The 15,835-nt window shown below is 40.2% G+C and overlaps 1 protein-coding gene across 1 annotated transcript in view; it reads left to right on the top strand.

The window, feature by feature from the left end:
- LOC306875915 (polypeptide N-acetylgalactosaminyltransferase 13-like) overlaps positions 1-15,835 on the top strand; it is a gene marked incomplete at both ends in the record, with an annotated part of 92,841 nt that overhangs the window by 14,693 nt on the left and 62,313 nt on the right. The window contains one exon of the mRNA XM_079426728.1: positions 6,532-6,700. Coding sequence (XP_079282854.1) covers positions 6,532-6,700 — 169 coding nt within the window. The remainder of the gene's footprint in view (positions 1-6,531; positions 6,701-15,835) is intronic.

Raw genomic sequence — 15,835 nt, forward strand, 5'->3', positions numbered from 1 at the left:
ATTCTTCAAATGCACAACGTTTAGTTGTTATTATGAGTGTATACAAATAAAAGTAGACCCCTTACAGATTTGAATGGTGTATTGCTCTTATCTGTACGATCAAAAACGGCAGAGTAATTCAAGCTCATTTCTGCCTTATCAGGAAAATCTGCCACAAAACGCGTATCCGCGATTGTCGACCCCAGGTGTCTAATGATGACAAGAACCAGGCAGTTTAAAATATAATTTTTTTTTTATTTTATTTTGTCTAAAGTGCAATTATCAACATCTCTCATACATCAGCATCAGAGTACATGTATATAATGTATGGAGATCACTTACAAATGACACTTACAAAATTACAACCACAGTGATTACATATACCCTAAATTTTGGTAACACTTTAGTTCAGCCACCAATTCTCACTAGTGATTTATTAGCATGTATAGCATACTTGCAAAATGATATTACGTTGCTTCTTGCACACTGTGCACACTTTCAAAGTATAATATCCTGTGAGCCGAGGTAAAAGTGTGTTTACTTATATCAAAAATAGATGAATGTGAATCTGGCAATGTTTTGCTTTGTGTAGCAAAAATAGATTCAGTCTACTTCAGTCTACATTTTTGCTGTGCAGCACCACACTTCTTACATGTGCATAATTCAATCTACTGGAGACAGATCTTCAAATATCCTGTCCAGGGAAGATCATTTTGTTTTTAGTCTGTTCATAACCTTTGGTTTATTTTTAGCTTTACTATGCAGCCAATTGTTCCGTTGTTCTCTCTTTGAATGGCTGTAGTAGATGTATCACTTAAACAGCCACCTTAAAGAGAGCACAGAGGCTGCTTCAAATATGATCTTATTGCTAAATAAATACTGTACAGGGATCAATGCAGAAATGCAGTGGGGAATTGTTGGTTCTCTGTCTTACTTGCCACATCATTAAGTATGCATCACCCTCTTCCCAGACAACATTTTAAATTGATGATGGAACAGCTTTACATTCTAATAAAACCAAAGAATTGGTGCTTAATGGACATCAATTATTTAATGTTATTTTATACATCTTTATGAATAACTGCAGGGAATCTCTTTAACAAGGTCAGATAGACTCCGTTCCAAAACATAATGAGCAGCCTATATCTGCATTTCCTTTCTAAGGCAGCATCTTAAAGACTGGAATACGTTACATGATTTTTGCCAAGACTTTTTCTCCTATTTGTAGTCTGGACTAGTCCGTACTAGTTGCTTAAATTCAGAGTGAGTTTGCAGATTTTGTACAATCTGAGTTGATTTCACAGAAAATCACGTAATGATGGGTAAAGTCGATGGGTAAAGTCTCAGACTTTGATTCCATTCAGTCATGTTGAGATAATTTTAAAACACATAGGGCCAGGGAAAGTTCTGTAAAGTAATTAAAGAACACAGATGCTACAAGCTCACATCCATAATGATCAACCCAATATATCAAGAGCATCACAAATTAGTGCTGGGTCACAAACAAACAGAGCCGATGGTAATAGAATGTGTGCGAAATCTAACAACACAACTGTTTTTGGGGTGTTAAATAATGGAGCAAATAACTGACTACTACAAACCTTCTGTAATGTGGGAGACTCAGGAGACCCGAGAGGATCCATGTGCAGAGGTACATGTATTGAAACAGAGTCAAGCAGACAAGGGTCATACACAGAGAAGACTAAGAGAGTCAAGTCACCTTTATTTATATAGCACTTTTAACAATACAGAGTGTGTCAAAGAACTTAACAGTATCAAATTGGAGGATAGAGTGCTAACAACCAAAATGATAAGCAAGACTTCGCAAAAGTGCGCTGGCCAACTGGGCCTATAAATACACTAGTGGATGACGTAGGAAGAGCAGAAGAGGGCAGAACCAGACTTTAGAATCCAGGAAACAGCTCCCTCATGCATTTGGAGGGAGTGGCAGGTGTGTGAGCAGATATAACAGTACTCCCCCCCCCCCCCTTAGGCCCCCCCTGAGTGGGTGCCGGGATTGTCAAAAGGGGTCTCCCCCGAGGTCTGGGGTGTGGACGGTCAGGATGGTTGGTATGAAAGTCTGTGATGAGAGAAGGATCCATAATGTCGTTTGCAGGCACCCAGGATTGCTCCTCCGGCCCATAACCTTCCCAGTCTACGAGTACATGCGTCGGCCCCTTCGACGAGAGTCCAGTAAGGTAGTGGACCTAGTAAGCAGTCTGGCCGTCCAGTACCAGCGGGTGTGGAGGAGTTAGATCGTCCCTGGGTCGGCAACCCCTTTCTCCAGCCGGTTTTAACAGAGAAACATGAAAGACAGGAGAGATTTGATAGTGAGCAGGGAGTAATAGTTTATACGAGACAGGATTTATTTGTTGTAAGATTTTGAAGGGGCCAACATACTAGGGCTGAGTTTCTTGATGGGAAGGTGGAGCTGGAGGTCCCGGGTGAATAGCCAGACTCTCTGTCCCGGTTGGAGACTAGGGAACTGACGATGATGGCGGTCAGCCTGCATCTTCTGACGTCGCACAGTTCTTTGTAGATGGATGTGAGCACCATCCCAATCCTGGCCTCTGCGTTGGAACCAGTGATTGACTGCTGGAAGGTCAGAGTGTTCCCCAGACCAGGGGAAGAGAGGAGGTTGATAGCCCAACACACATTCAAAGGGGGTCAGGCCTGTGGCAGGTTTCTTAAGGGAGTTATGAGCATACTCTGCCCATGCAAGGTACTGGGACCTTGTGAGTTGTGACTACAGTAAGATCTCAGAAAAAATCAGATTTCTTGATTTAGTCGCTCGACTTAGCCATTAGACTGGGGGTGGTATCCGGAAGTCAAGCTGACATTGATTTGGAGCAGTTCACAGAAGGATTTCCATACCTTGGAAATAAATTGCCACGGTCAGACACAATATCTTCAGGTATGACATAGAACTGAAATACATAATGGAAGAGTCCCTCAGCAGTTTCCCAGGCAGAAGGCAACTTACGGAGAGGGATGAGGCGACATGCTTTGGAGAATCAACAAACGGCCACGAAGATTGTGGTGTACCCTTGTGAGGGTAGTAGATCTGTAATAAAATCGACACTCGCATGTGACCAGGGGCACCGGGGGATGGGCAGAGGGTGGAGAAGGCCAGCAGGTAATAACTTGTATGAATTGGATTGGGCACACACTGAGCAGCTTTTCACGAATGCAGTCACGTCAGGGGTGAGAGAAGGCCACCAGAATTTGGTACGGACCAGCTGTACATTCCGGTTCTCTCCCGGATGCCCCGAACTTAGAGAGGTATGGGCCCATTGAATGACTCGTTGCTGCAGACCTTCAGGCACAAAGGTCACCCCATCGGGGCACTGGTTGGGCGTAGGTTCTTGGAGCAGAGCCTGCCAAATCTCATCCATCAGGTTCCAGGAGACAGGAGTGATCAATAAACATGGCTGTTTGAGACGAGAACGCTGCCTGCACAGAGGCCTCCGCTGGATCCACTTGTGGCGATGTCTTCTGTGAGGTACATGTATTGAAACAGTGTCAAGCAGACAAGGGTCATACACAGAGAAGACTAAGACAGCTAAGAACCAAAACGATAAGCAAGACTTCGCAAAAGTGCGCTGGCCAACTGGGCCTATAAATACACTAGTGGATGATGTAGGAAGATCAGGAGAGGGTAGAACCGGACGTTAGAATTCAGGAGACAGCGCCCTCATGCGTTTGGAGGGATTTAATCACCTTGCGTGATTCATTTAAATACTCTCCTCCTATAAATTTTGCAAAGTTGGAAAGTGTTTGATGCATATTGTTTTAAAATCTGTTTCTGCTTTTTTTAATAGTCGTGTAGTGTATTCCAGCCTTAACTTAATCTTAACCTTAATACCTTCTTGACTTGGAACTAACTTCAACTATGTCTGATATCTTGGAATACTTACAGCATTTTTTTAAATTCAATGTGGTACATTTGAGCACAGTACATTGGCTTCTCTACAAAGGCTACAAACATTGCTACGTGGTGGCTTTTGCATTGAAATTGTGACTATGATGCCTTAAAATACTGCTTATGGAGGCAGCTCAATAGGTTTTGGAACAGAACGATAGTGTCCATAATGGGACAATTCTTCCAGATTTATTTTAATGATATGATATTATGGGCTGTCCTTGTGCCCAAATGGATGCTATTTTTGGATTAAGCAGCTAAGTAAGACAGCAGTGTATGAGGGTATATCAAATCCCCGGTGTTCTGCTTTGAAATACTGTGAAGGTTGAAGAGGGACGTTAAGAAGCAGTGCTGCAGAGTTTCATTCTTCTCGTTATTGTCAGGGACCTGATGAGGTGCTCTTCATCATACTGCAGTCACAGCAATCCCGATTATATTGCTGTGTTTTGCTGCATGCTCTATCATGTGCAGTTCTCTGTCAGTATGCATAAAGCAGGGTGATTTTGCCTAAACTTGTTCTTGCAGACCTCCAGGTTCACTCTGACCTCTTAACTGAGAAACCCATCAAATCAGACAAGCCATTAATGTGGCCTGTGATTGGCTGTGAGAGGTTTAGATTGAACCCTCTTAACCTGGTCAACCACAGATGGATCTATGGTTCTGGGAGAGCTGAGAGTATTGGCTTATAGAAGGAGAGGGTGATAAATATAGGTGATAGAGAGCAGCCTCTAATAATATTGTAGAATATAAATAACTTAGAATGCAACCTATTGTTCATTCATGAGTTTGTATCTGTTGGTGGTTTAATTGATGAATTTGTTCTTGTGTTTAGTTTTATAAAGGTTAATTCCTAGTAATAAGATGCAGGGTAGTCTGTAGAAGGTTGATAGTCCTTGAGATTCAGATTCACTAATTTTCTAGACATGTGCTACTTTACAGTTTTAAAAGAGCATCGTGAGTACCGAAGGGCAAACATGGGCTTAACCCTATAAAGCCTACTGTATTATATTAAAAAAATTAAATTATCAAAAAAAAGGAAAAGGAAAGAAAAGAAAAGAAAAGAAAAGATGTATAAACACAATTGAAACCTTGCTGAAAAATCTGTTGTACATAATCTACTTGCCTTCTGTTGGCTTGCCTGATTGATAGTTAACAAGTACAAGGCCTTTTAATATAATTCTAAAAAAGGTTGTGATGCATGTGTCTTTTCGCTGTGTGAAATGTTTGCTGAATTTTATAAAGAAACATAGAATTTTATAAAACATAAGAATTCATTAAATATTGTTACTTATATAGTAATTATATAAAGTTGAACATGTACGGGATAGAAGCAACTTAGGTTTACTACACAACAAAACTAAAGCTTTGATCATAAAACTAAGCATTTAAATATTATCTTACTAATGTTCACATGCATTTTGATATAATGTTATAAAAAATGTGATTGATTTACTTTAATAGCCATCAGAATTTCATCTTACATTTTGGCCATATAAATATCAGCATCTGCATCTTATTGCATATTTTTTGCTCACTTTGTGCCTTGAATAAAACTGAGGTGTTTTTATTTCCTATATCATACTATATGAGCCATAAAAGCCCGATGTATCAAATATGATACTACAAAAACACATAGAGTATGCGTTTTAATAGATTTTTAGATTTGTATTACATATATACAGCTTTACAGCCCATTGGATTTAGATTTCAGATGAGAATGTAACTAATGTACTGTGTTCATGTTGATTTGCTTGCTGTCTTTGTAGTCTCTGTTTGATAACAGCGTTAAGTCAAATTTCAAGGACGGAAAGTGTCTATGTTGACAGATCCTATAACATGGATCAATGGTTCAGAACACTGCTGCCAGTTTAGATGGGTTTTACCTGCAGTGGAGCCACTGAAAATCTGCTTTGTGTTCAGTTCAAACCACACTATACAGGTAAATCAGTCAGACGGACAGTTGTCCTTTTCTGAGCTTATTCATTTTATATTGTTATATTATTATTCATTTTAATATTATTTATATTAAATTGTATATTCATTTGAATTTATATTATTATTTTAATTTGTAGCCTCTTTATCTTATATCTAAGTCAACATGTTTTTGCAACCAATTTTATTTCCATATGTGATGTAAACTGTAAATATTAATGTCCAAGCGAAAAAGGACACTCAAGAAGAAATAATGAAAGGTGGGATTAATTTTATACATTGGGAATTAATTGGACGACTGAAAATGAATGTCTATATGACAGGTGGTTGGAGAAGGGTTTGTAATGTTAGCTGAAATAGAAAATATAGTTTCAGAGGTGGAGCAGGTTATTTCACAATAAGACCAAGACTGCAAATTACAACAATACATTTTGATTTCATTTTGGCTTTAAAGTGCATTTTTAATATGAAGATGAAAATAAGTTTGATCAGATTATTGCCATAACAACTATTAGCACAGGTATAGGCATTGTAATTGCACATTACACCTTTTTAAATGTCATAGCTCACACTTTTCTAACAAACCGACATGAGAGAAAATGTGTAGAATAAATACATGGGCACATGTTTTGGCCAGGGTACTAAGCAATGGTTGTAAATAATTCACACTGACTGCCGTCCTGCTTTCTGTGTTCCAGCGGTGATGTCCCGCACCCATGAGGCACCAGGTGAAATGGGGAAGGCTGTGGTAATTCCCAAAGAAGAGCAGGAGAAGATGAAAGAGCTCTTTAAAATCAATCAGTTCAACCTTATGGCCAGTGACATGATTGCGCTCAACAGGAGTCTGCCAGATGTCCGGCTGGATGGGTGAGCGCGTGTGTGTTTGTACAGACAAATGCTCCATGATCACATTAATGACACTAATCACCGGATCCAATCAGCTGCCAAGGCAATCTCAACAACACAAATCAGCATTCATTAGGAAGACAATGACAAGAAACACAAATATAATTTTTATGTTTATTTTAAAATGTATAATAAGCAATACTTTTTTATCCTCATACAACATGGTACATGTACACAACATGGTTTTGTGGTTAGTTGCATTTACTGTAATTATAGGATGGATAGCTACCTAGAAATTAATGGTTACATTTGTCATCAGCTCCTCTACTTTGTTTAAATTAGAAACTCAAATTTTCACATGAGAATCCCTGCCCTCGTGGGAAACAAATTTGCCTCAAGGACTCATTTCACTATGACACATTTTCAGTATAAATGTTATTTTTCAAGTGAATTTTTCCTCTCATGAACCCAATGGATCTGAGACTTTATAGATTTTATATACTTTGATTGAAGGTCTTTAACAGCCAGCACAAACTTTTCTGTGAAAGTTTGCGCTGGCCAGTTGCTTCAAACCACTGAAAAGAACTCCAAACAAACTTTGCTATAGCCAGATTTTGCTATGTCACACCTGTTCATTCTTTTGCTTGAAGTATATTGAGGCTCTATGACTTTAACTCCTTAGATGTTTTAATACATGCAAGTTATTTTTTAATTGCTTTTCTTTCTAGAAATTTCTAGCTTGCATCTAAAGAAGGGTGAAGATCTCACACTTCAGCAGTTTCAGAGAGCAATATTTGTGTTTCCTAACGCTCATGTATGCAGTACGGTATTTGTCATTGCAGTGGTACAAGTTTTGTGGTTTTGTAGACACATTTGAAAGCTAGCAGTTTTCATCCCTCTATCTGTCTCAGTGCAGCGAATGAGGTCTTTGTTTATGGAATCTAAAGAGCCATTTGATTTACGTAATGAAATCCCAGAGAGCTGTTAGAGCAAACCATGCCACATTTATATGGTGTGTTTGAGTTATGCCACCATTCAGCACACTGAAGGCCATCACCCGCATACAATCACTCCTTCCCTACCTGCATTCACTGATGTATGTTTCTTTTGGAAGATACATTTACTCTACATTTTACCAAAGATCTGGCATTTTCCTTCATATCTTCTAATTTGTTTTAATGCTGAATGCTAAGGCAATTTTAAAGCCTTGAGGAAATATGTAGTTTGTGTGACAGTTAAATGCTTCAAGGAAGCTCCTCAATAAAAACAACTCGATTTTTACATTTCCTTAAGAAAATGTCAGTGGTGTTTGCCTGTGCTAAACTCACCACTAAAATACTAGGTTCCCTATCTGTACTTCACTCGTACTGCATCTTGCTTAAGACGCTAAGGGGAAAACTCCTTTTTCTCAGATGACTGAAGCTTTTTAAATAACACAGTGTAACTGCACGGCCATTGGTTCAAAAACGATGCACAGCGGAGCTGCACGAGCCTATGGCGACGAAGCCTGCCAGAGCCCGTCAGAATGGGCAGTGTAGGATATTAATACCCCACATTGTTATTTATTATTTATTTTAGCTTTTAGGGAATCACTCTTACGAGTCGATGGTCAAATGATTAATTGCTATTAACCTTATTAATGACTTGTCCAGCAAGTAGTAAAATCAGCACGTTATTTCTTAACCATTGTATTTATCTCACTCGTGGCCAACGATAAAATAAACCAAATAGTTAAATTTAGTTATCTAGCTCCTAGCTGAGCGTAGGTAAACGCGATCTTTGGCAAATAATTATGATCTGCAAAATCACATAGCACAGACAAGAGATTTCTTAATAAAATCAAAGTTTATTCACTACTCTAACACAACACTAACTAGACAACACAAAACAGACGATTTAAACAGACATACATACAGGTAATGAGTTGTTTTGATCTGAAGAGAGTCTTAAGTTCTAATGCTCGTTTCAACCTGAGGGAACTCATAGACACAGAATTATTTTATCTTTACTCTTAACAGATAGATATCACCAGTTTCAGCAGATTCAAGAGCATTGTCTTACTGTCTGTGTTTCAATCGAGTTCAGTTCCTTTCTTTTCAGTTGAGTTTAGTCTTTTTCCTCGGGTTCAAAAGACGCTCTACTTCAACTTTGCTCTCAGTTGAATTCAGCTCTTTGTTCAGTTCTTTCCGGGTTCGCGACGGAACGTGTGCGGATTGGCTGTTCGTAGGTCGTCGTCACGGGATTACTCTTCAGTGGTTGGTTGGCTTCGTGCTGACTGAACGATGCTCTCAGGAAGTCTTTCTAGTTCTTAGCTTCAGATGTTGGTTTCTCTCAAAGTTTAACTGAGTCTTGATCTTGATTGCAATGCTCCGCCGTGATGTTAGTGGCCAGAAGCGCTTGGCAGCGCGGGAGCAGGACAAGAGACGAGCGAGGCGTGCGTGAGCCCTTCCTTCTCAGTTTTCAACTCCAACCGAACTTTTCAGTTGTGCATCCGATTTTAACGGGCCGATTTGGGATCCGCCCACGGGCGCCTCATCCAATCGCGAGTGTTTCTGTGGGGCGGAGCCCCGCCCTGCACAGCTCCGTGTTGTGCATACATTATCTTGTTCAGTCATTCATCACATAAAGAAATTATTGAAAGCAAATTTCTATCCGTTATTGTAATCATGCATTGATGAAAACAAATCATTTTCATTCACCATAATATTTTTCATAAGATTAGCTTTCTGACGAAACCAAACACTTATATTTTGATATGCACAAAAATACATATATCCTTTGTATTTATTACGTGGTTAAAGCCATAGATGAAACAATCCTTAATTCTCAATAACAACATCAATCATGTGAAAATGAACAACTAGTGATCAGGAATATTATACATTCTGGAAAAAGATTACCATACGTCAAAAAAAATAACACAACAAGCTTATAAATGTCACAAACAAAAACATTCTTAATATATATAGGTTGTAAATATATGGTATATAGTGTTTTTGTTTTAGAGTATAATTTCAGTCGCATAAACTTAGTATAACCTTGTTCCCTTTGAACTCGTTTCTAAGCAAAGCTGTGTCTCTCTCCTTGTCTGTTTTAGAGAACGCAACAAAGAAAAAAACGCATTCCTTTCTTGGGCGAAACGCAAAGTCGTAAAAGTCTTCAAGATTACTTTCTAAGTGAATTACTGCAAACTTTAATGGGAAGAGACTAGGGAGTGTTTTCAGTTTTTTTTCAAAGTCATCCAAGGGAGTTTTTCTCCGTCCAACTTGGTTTATGATAACCAAGCAGTCTATTCTCGAGAGACCTCCAGCTGTTACTCCTTCACGTATATCCTGGGTTTTAGGGGTCTCCTGGGACCCGAGGATTTATGAATGTTGAAGTTAGGTATGTGGGCCTGTTGTGTTTTGACTCAAGCACTACAGCAGGACCATCTGGGTATATAAGCAGGCATTTTGCCATAGGATCCTCAGATTTCTTCTCCTTCAGCGATGACTGCAAGATCTTCGCTCTACGAGACTTGAAGCCCACGCCGTGAACAAGCCTCGCAGCAGATCAAGACCCTTTCCTGCTCGGCTGACTTCGCAGCTCCCCAGCCGCCTTCAGCGTCTGCAGAAGCTGCGCCACCATCTGGCGATTTCTCTATTCAAGCAATTTCTAAGAGCAAATTTTCTCAGCGTTGTTGCAAGTCACGCGCTGTTATTGTCGCTCATGCAGGGCTCCCCTGCGCGCCACTGACAAACATGGCGAGTGTGTTATATGCTTTGTTGCCGCCCATGCTAAAACTGCACTCACTGAGACAGAATGTCCTCATTGCGAGCATATGAGTCTTGCCTCTCTGCACTCGCGGTTAGCTTTCTTTTCAGAAAGCGACTCCGCCCCTCATGCCCTCCTGCTTCCTTCCTCCCAGGAACCTGTGAGGAAAAAGCAGCGGGGCAGATGAACTCGGCGCTCTGAGACAAGTGAGCCCCCACTGGCTGAGGCACCGCGAGAGGCTTCTCCCATCCTCTTCGCTCACCCAGACCTCTGCGGCTGCGAGCGATCTCGTCTCGTTTGGTGGGAGCGAGTGCGACGACATGGCTAACAGCATGTCTGTAGCGGCTTCAGATGCGGAGGAGCTGTCGGGTTTTGAGTGGTCTCCTCCTGAGGAACCCACCAGTAGCCGCCTAGATGAATGGTTCTTGCCGGGGCGCTGTTAGGCCCATCGTCAACGGGCTTCACCATTCTTCCCAGAGGTCCATGGCGAGAGCACCAGATCTTGGCGCGCCCCCTACTCAGCCCGACTATGTGCCTTTTCTTCGTCTGCCCTCACATCGGTCGACGCGCCGAAGAAAAAGGGTATGTAGATCTTGTTCGAAAACAAGAACACATACACAGGTCTATTAACAGGACAGCAACATTCCGGAAGAAAAAAATACTTTCACTATCTGTGGTCATAAAGTTAGTTAACAACCAGCACCACGCTCAAGCATCCTGCTCTGCTCTCCCTAACACCTCACGAGACCCCCCCAAAAAAAAAAAATCGGGAATGTATTTAAAACAGGACTTCACGGTTGTTTTTTGTCACTTAAGCATAATTCAACCAGAAACAGGACAAGACCTTGTCATTTGGAGAGACTCCGGCACAAACCCTCCCTGATTCCCGGACCATTAACGCAGTAATTCAATGATGTTATCTACAGGGAAGACGGTTTTACAGCCGACGTCCGAACTAAGTAAAACACCAGATCTCCACGAAAGTGACATTCCCGTGACCTCGCGTTTCTCCCCATTTTAAAAGGAACAAATTATACTAGTTTCTGCTATTGAAGCAATATATTCAAAACAATGTATACAATATATTTACAATATATATTAAGGTTGTTTTCATGTCATTTATAAGCTTGCTGTGTTATTGGAATCTATGGTATTGTTGTAATCTTTGATGTTTAACTTTCCCGATCACTATTGTTTAGTTTCACATGCTTGGTGTGATTATTTAGAATTAAGGATTGTTTCATCTATGGCTTAACCACGTAATAGATACAATTGATATATGTACTTTGGTTATGCAAAATACTTGGTGTTTGATTTTGAATGAAAGCTGATTTCATTAGCAGTAATCTGGTGTGGATGAGAATTGTCTTTTCTCATCAAGGTATGATTACAATACGAATAGAAATCTGCTGCTCTGAAATAATTTCTTCATGTGATAAAATAACTGAACAGATAATGTATGCACGGAAAAAAAGCTGTGCAGGGCTCCGCCCCACAGGAAGAATCTGATTGGGTCAGTCGCCCGTGGGTGGATCCCAAATCGGCCCGTTAACCCTTTAGGCGCCAGGGTTTTTTGGAAAAAATGCTGGATTTTGACATCAAGATTTCAAAAGCTTGTGGCTTGAAATGGCTTAAAGATAGAGATCTACTGTAAATTAGAAAAATGTTGGGCACGACCAAAAGTTTATGTGGGGTGTAAATATACTCATCTAATTTGCATATTATGACGTCATCAGGGGCGGCCCTCTTGAATTTCATAATATTTAGGAAATAGTAGATATTGAATTGGTTTGATTTTTTTGTTTGTTTTTTTTGTCTTTTTCTCCTCATTCCAAATAATCAGAAAAGAGGAAACCAACAATAAAACAGGAGAAAGTACTAAATTATTACTATATTACTATACTATATAGTAGTAAAACGCATGTGAACAGTAGCCTACTTTTTGATCAGTTCATCAGTAATATTCAGGAAATAATAGATATTGAATGGATGTTTGAACTTATTTGCATGTTGTTGTTTTTTTGTCTTATCCTCATTCCAAATAATCAGGAAAAGAGGAAATCAACAGTAAAACTGGAGAAAGTAGTAAATTATTCCTATATTACTGTGCCATAGTAAAATACATGTGCCTATTTTTGATCAGTTGACCAGCTATCTGCCCAATCAGGTATCTATGTGACAGTTTATAGTTCTTGAGAGTATGATACCTCTCATTGCATGGCACAGCGCACAGATCTACCCCACACTGACTGCACCTGTACTGTCTGCCGGCAGCCCTTAGAGCGCACGCGATCAGAACAAACAGCGCAATCTGGCCGATTATCAGAGAGCAACAGCTCTCCTATGGACACTAAGACCACGTCCACCCCTGCCACCCCCATCCCCGTTGGGCAAAGTGTTGAAATGATCACTTGTTTGTGCTTTGTGAACGATCGCGCTTGCGCAGCGGCACCATTGTGCGGAGAAGATGTACTGGGAGAAGCGCGATCATTAGACGGCCGGTCGTCATTTCCAAAAGGCAAATATTCCCCTTCAGAGTCAGAATCGGCGAATGACATTTGCAACACATCCTCACAGTACAACTTTTTATTAGCCGTTTGGCGATTTTCTCTCACAAATCTCACAATTTACTCACACGCTATGAACTGAATTGCTTCCGCATCAATGACACGATAGCTCACTTACTCTGCTATTTCCTCGAACAATTTTGGTCTAGAATGGAAGTACTACATGTCTGCCATCTAGTGGAAGGGAATACAAATGAGCCATTACACCAGATTAGGAACTACAGCCCATTTCATGAAGTATGACGTCTTGTCGCAATTTTGCGACTTTGGCGCTTAGAGGGTTAAAGACAGACACCCAACTGTGTCTCTGAGTTGGAATTGGAGTTTTAAGTTCATTGCTTGCGCGTGCTCTCTGCTTGCTCAGCGCTCCCAGCCGTTAAACATCATGGCCGAGCAGTGACCAACGATCAGGACTCAGTCAAAATTCCCAAGCAACTTTAACATCTAAAGCCTCAGAAACCGAAACAACTTCCTGAGAGCATCATCAAGTCAGAACAAAGCCAACCAACCACTGAAGAGTATTTCCGTGACGACGACCTACCAAGCCGCCAATCCGCGCTCGGTCTTCCCTTAACCCGGAAGGAACTGAACTCAACTGAAAGCAAGGAAAGTAAAACAATATTTCCTAAATCTGCTGGAAACTGGTTGCATTTATCTTTTAAGAGTAAAGATAGTAAAGTTCCATGCGTGTAATTCCCTCAGGTTGAAGTCAGAGCATTCTTGAAAACGAGGATTAGAGCCAAGAACTCTCTTCAGATCAAAACAATTCATTGCCAGCAATTTGTGTGTGTGTTTAAGTATTCTGTTTGTGTTGTGTAGCTTAGTATTGTGTTAGAGTAGTGAAATAAACTTTGATTCTATTAAGAAATCTCATGTCTGTTGCTATGTGATTTTTCAAGTCTGAAATTATTTGCCAAAGATCGCGTTACCTACGGTCATGAATTTTGATAAAGTACTATTTGGTTTGTTTTATCGTTGGCCGCGAATAAGATAAACAAAATTGTTAAGAGATAACATGCTGATTTTAATGCTTGCTGGACAAGTCGTTAATGAGGTATCGTTAACAAGGTATAAGTTGGACGTTTTGATTAATATCGATTAATCATGTAAATATGAATATCGAATCTTAAGAATAGATTCCCCAAAAGCTAAATTAAGATAAGGGTTAATCCTTTACAGGTACAAGTGGCAGTGCATTTTTGCATTCCCACAGCCATTCGTTGGAAGGCAAAGGCTGTGCAGGATGACTTCAGCTCTCGCTGGACGAGCTTATTCGTCAACTGGACAAGCGGCCTTGATGCTTCACTCCATTGTGGTTCTCCTGTTCTTTCAGGCCAAACTCCTCCGCTTCCCCACAGTTGTGAACTCTGGGCCCGTTCAAATAGCGCCCACACAACCGATCACTGTTATAGCGAGAAAAATAAAACACAAACATTTTCAAAATGAAAGCAAATTTCCTCTTCCTCTTATCAAAAACGTCGGTTCCCTACAAGCTGGCATGTCGCTCGAAACAACACGGCTTGGCAGACCATCCCCGTAATGTCAGACTGGGTTCTGGAGATAATAAAACGAGGTTATACACTTCAATTCGTTCAAAGACCCCCGCAATTCAGCAGCGTGGTTTCCACCTCGGTTCAGAGCAAGGACGCACACGTCCTGCACACCAAGGTGATAAATTTGCTGGTGATAGGAGCCATAGGAACGGTTCCCCTGGCTCAGAGCGAGTCAGGCTTCTACATTCGATACTTCCTCGTCCCCAAAAAGGATGGCGGCCTGAGACCCATCCTCGATCTCAGACACCTGAACCGCACCCTCATGAAACAGCCGTTCGGGATGATTACATTGAAACAGATCCTCTCGCAAGTGTGCCCAGGGGACTGGTTCTTTTCGCTGGATCTGAAAGACGCCTACTTTCACATTAGGGCTGGGCGGTATATCGAGTTTGTACGATATATTGATATTTTTTTTATAAGTGATATGGTATGAAACAATACCGTTAATATCGATATACAGTAGTTTGATAAGAGCCTCTGAAAAAATATCTAGGAAGGACACAGACTGGACTGCTGCTGAGAGAGTGCGTGATACAATTTGTTCTAAACATTTGACAAGCTTTATATGTAGGGCTTAAAAAAAAAAAACTTGTAAGATATAGTAGCCTATACTTTATAGTTTCAGCTTAAAGTGGCTCTGACAGAAAGGCTGTGTGTGAGGCTGACAGAGACACAACTCCATTCACATGTATATTCTCTATCTGTAAATGTTAGAAAGCCATGGAAATATTTCTATTTTGCTGTCAGAAGTGCATGATTTTGCTTTGCGATTCTCTGCTAAATTTCATAGACTTAATTTAGAACGAGCGCCAAACAGACAGAGCGCAATGAAATAAGAGTGCAATAACTTTGACTAAAATATACATTTTGCTGAAATATTTGTAGTTTGACAATATATGCGACTTGTAAAATTTTAAACCTACAAGTAAGTGTATTTGTATGATAGCACTAACTGTGAAGTGTAATGGGGAAATCAAAATAGCCCTTTTTACTCATTTAGTCTGTGCTCTTTTATTAGGCTATTTTAATTTTTAGTTTAGTAAATTTAACTTCTGCTTTAAAACCATTATTTTTGTTTTTAGATTGCAATTTTAGAATGTAATGTGATTTTAACCATTTTATGCACATAATATATGCCTACATGCCAGTGTTAAAATATTCGTCGACGAACCTTTTTTCTGTGACTAAAACGAGATAAACCTAATAACTGATGATAAAAACTGACGAAATTTATGCGCGTCTTCGTTAACAAGACGAGACGGGACTAAAATGTTATTTGAGGA

Source organism: Barbus barbus (genome assembly GCF_936440315.1).
Source record: "Barbus barbus genome assembly, chromosome: 10".
NCBI classification, from domain to species: Eukaryota; Metazoa; Chordata; class Actinopteri; order Cypriniformes; family Cyprinidae; genus Barbus; species Barbus barbus.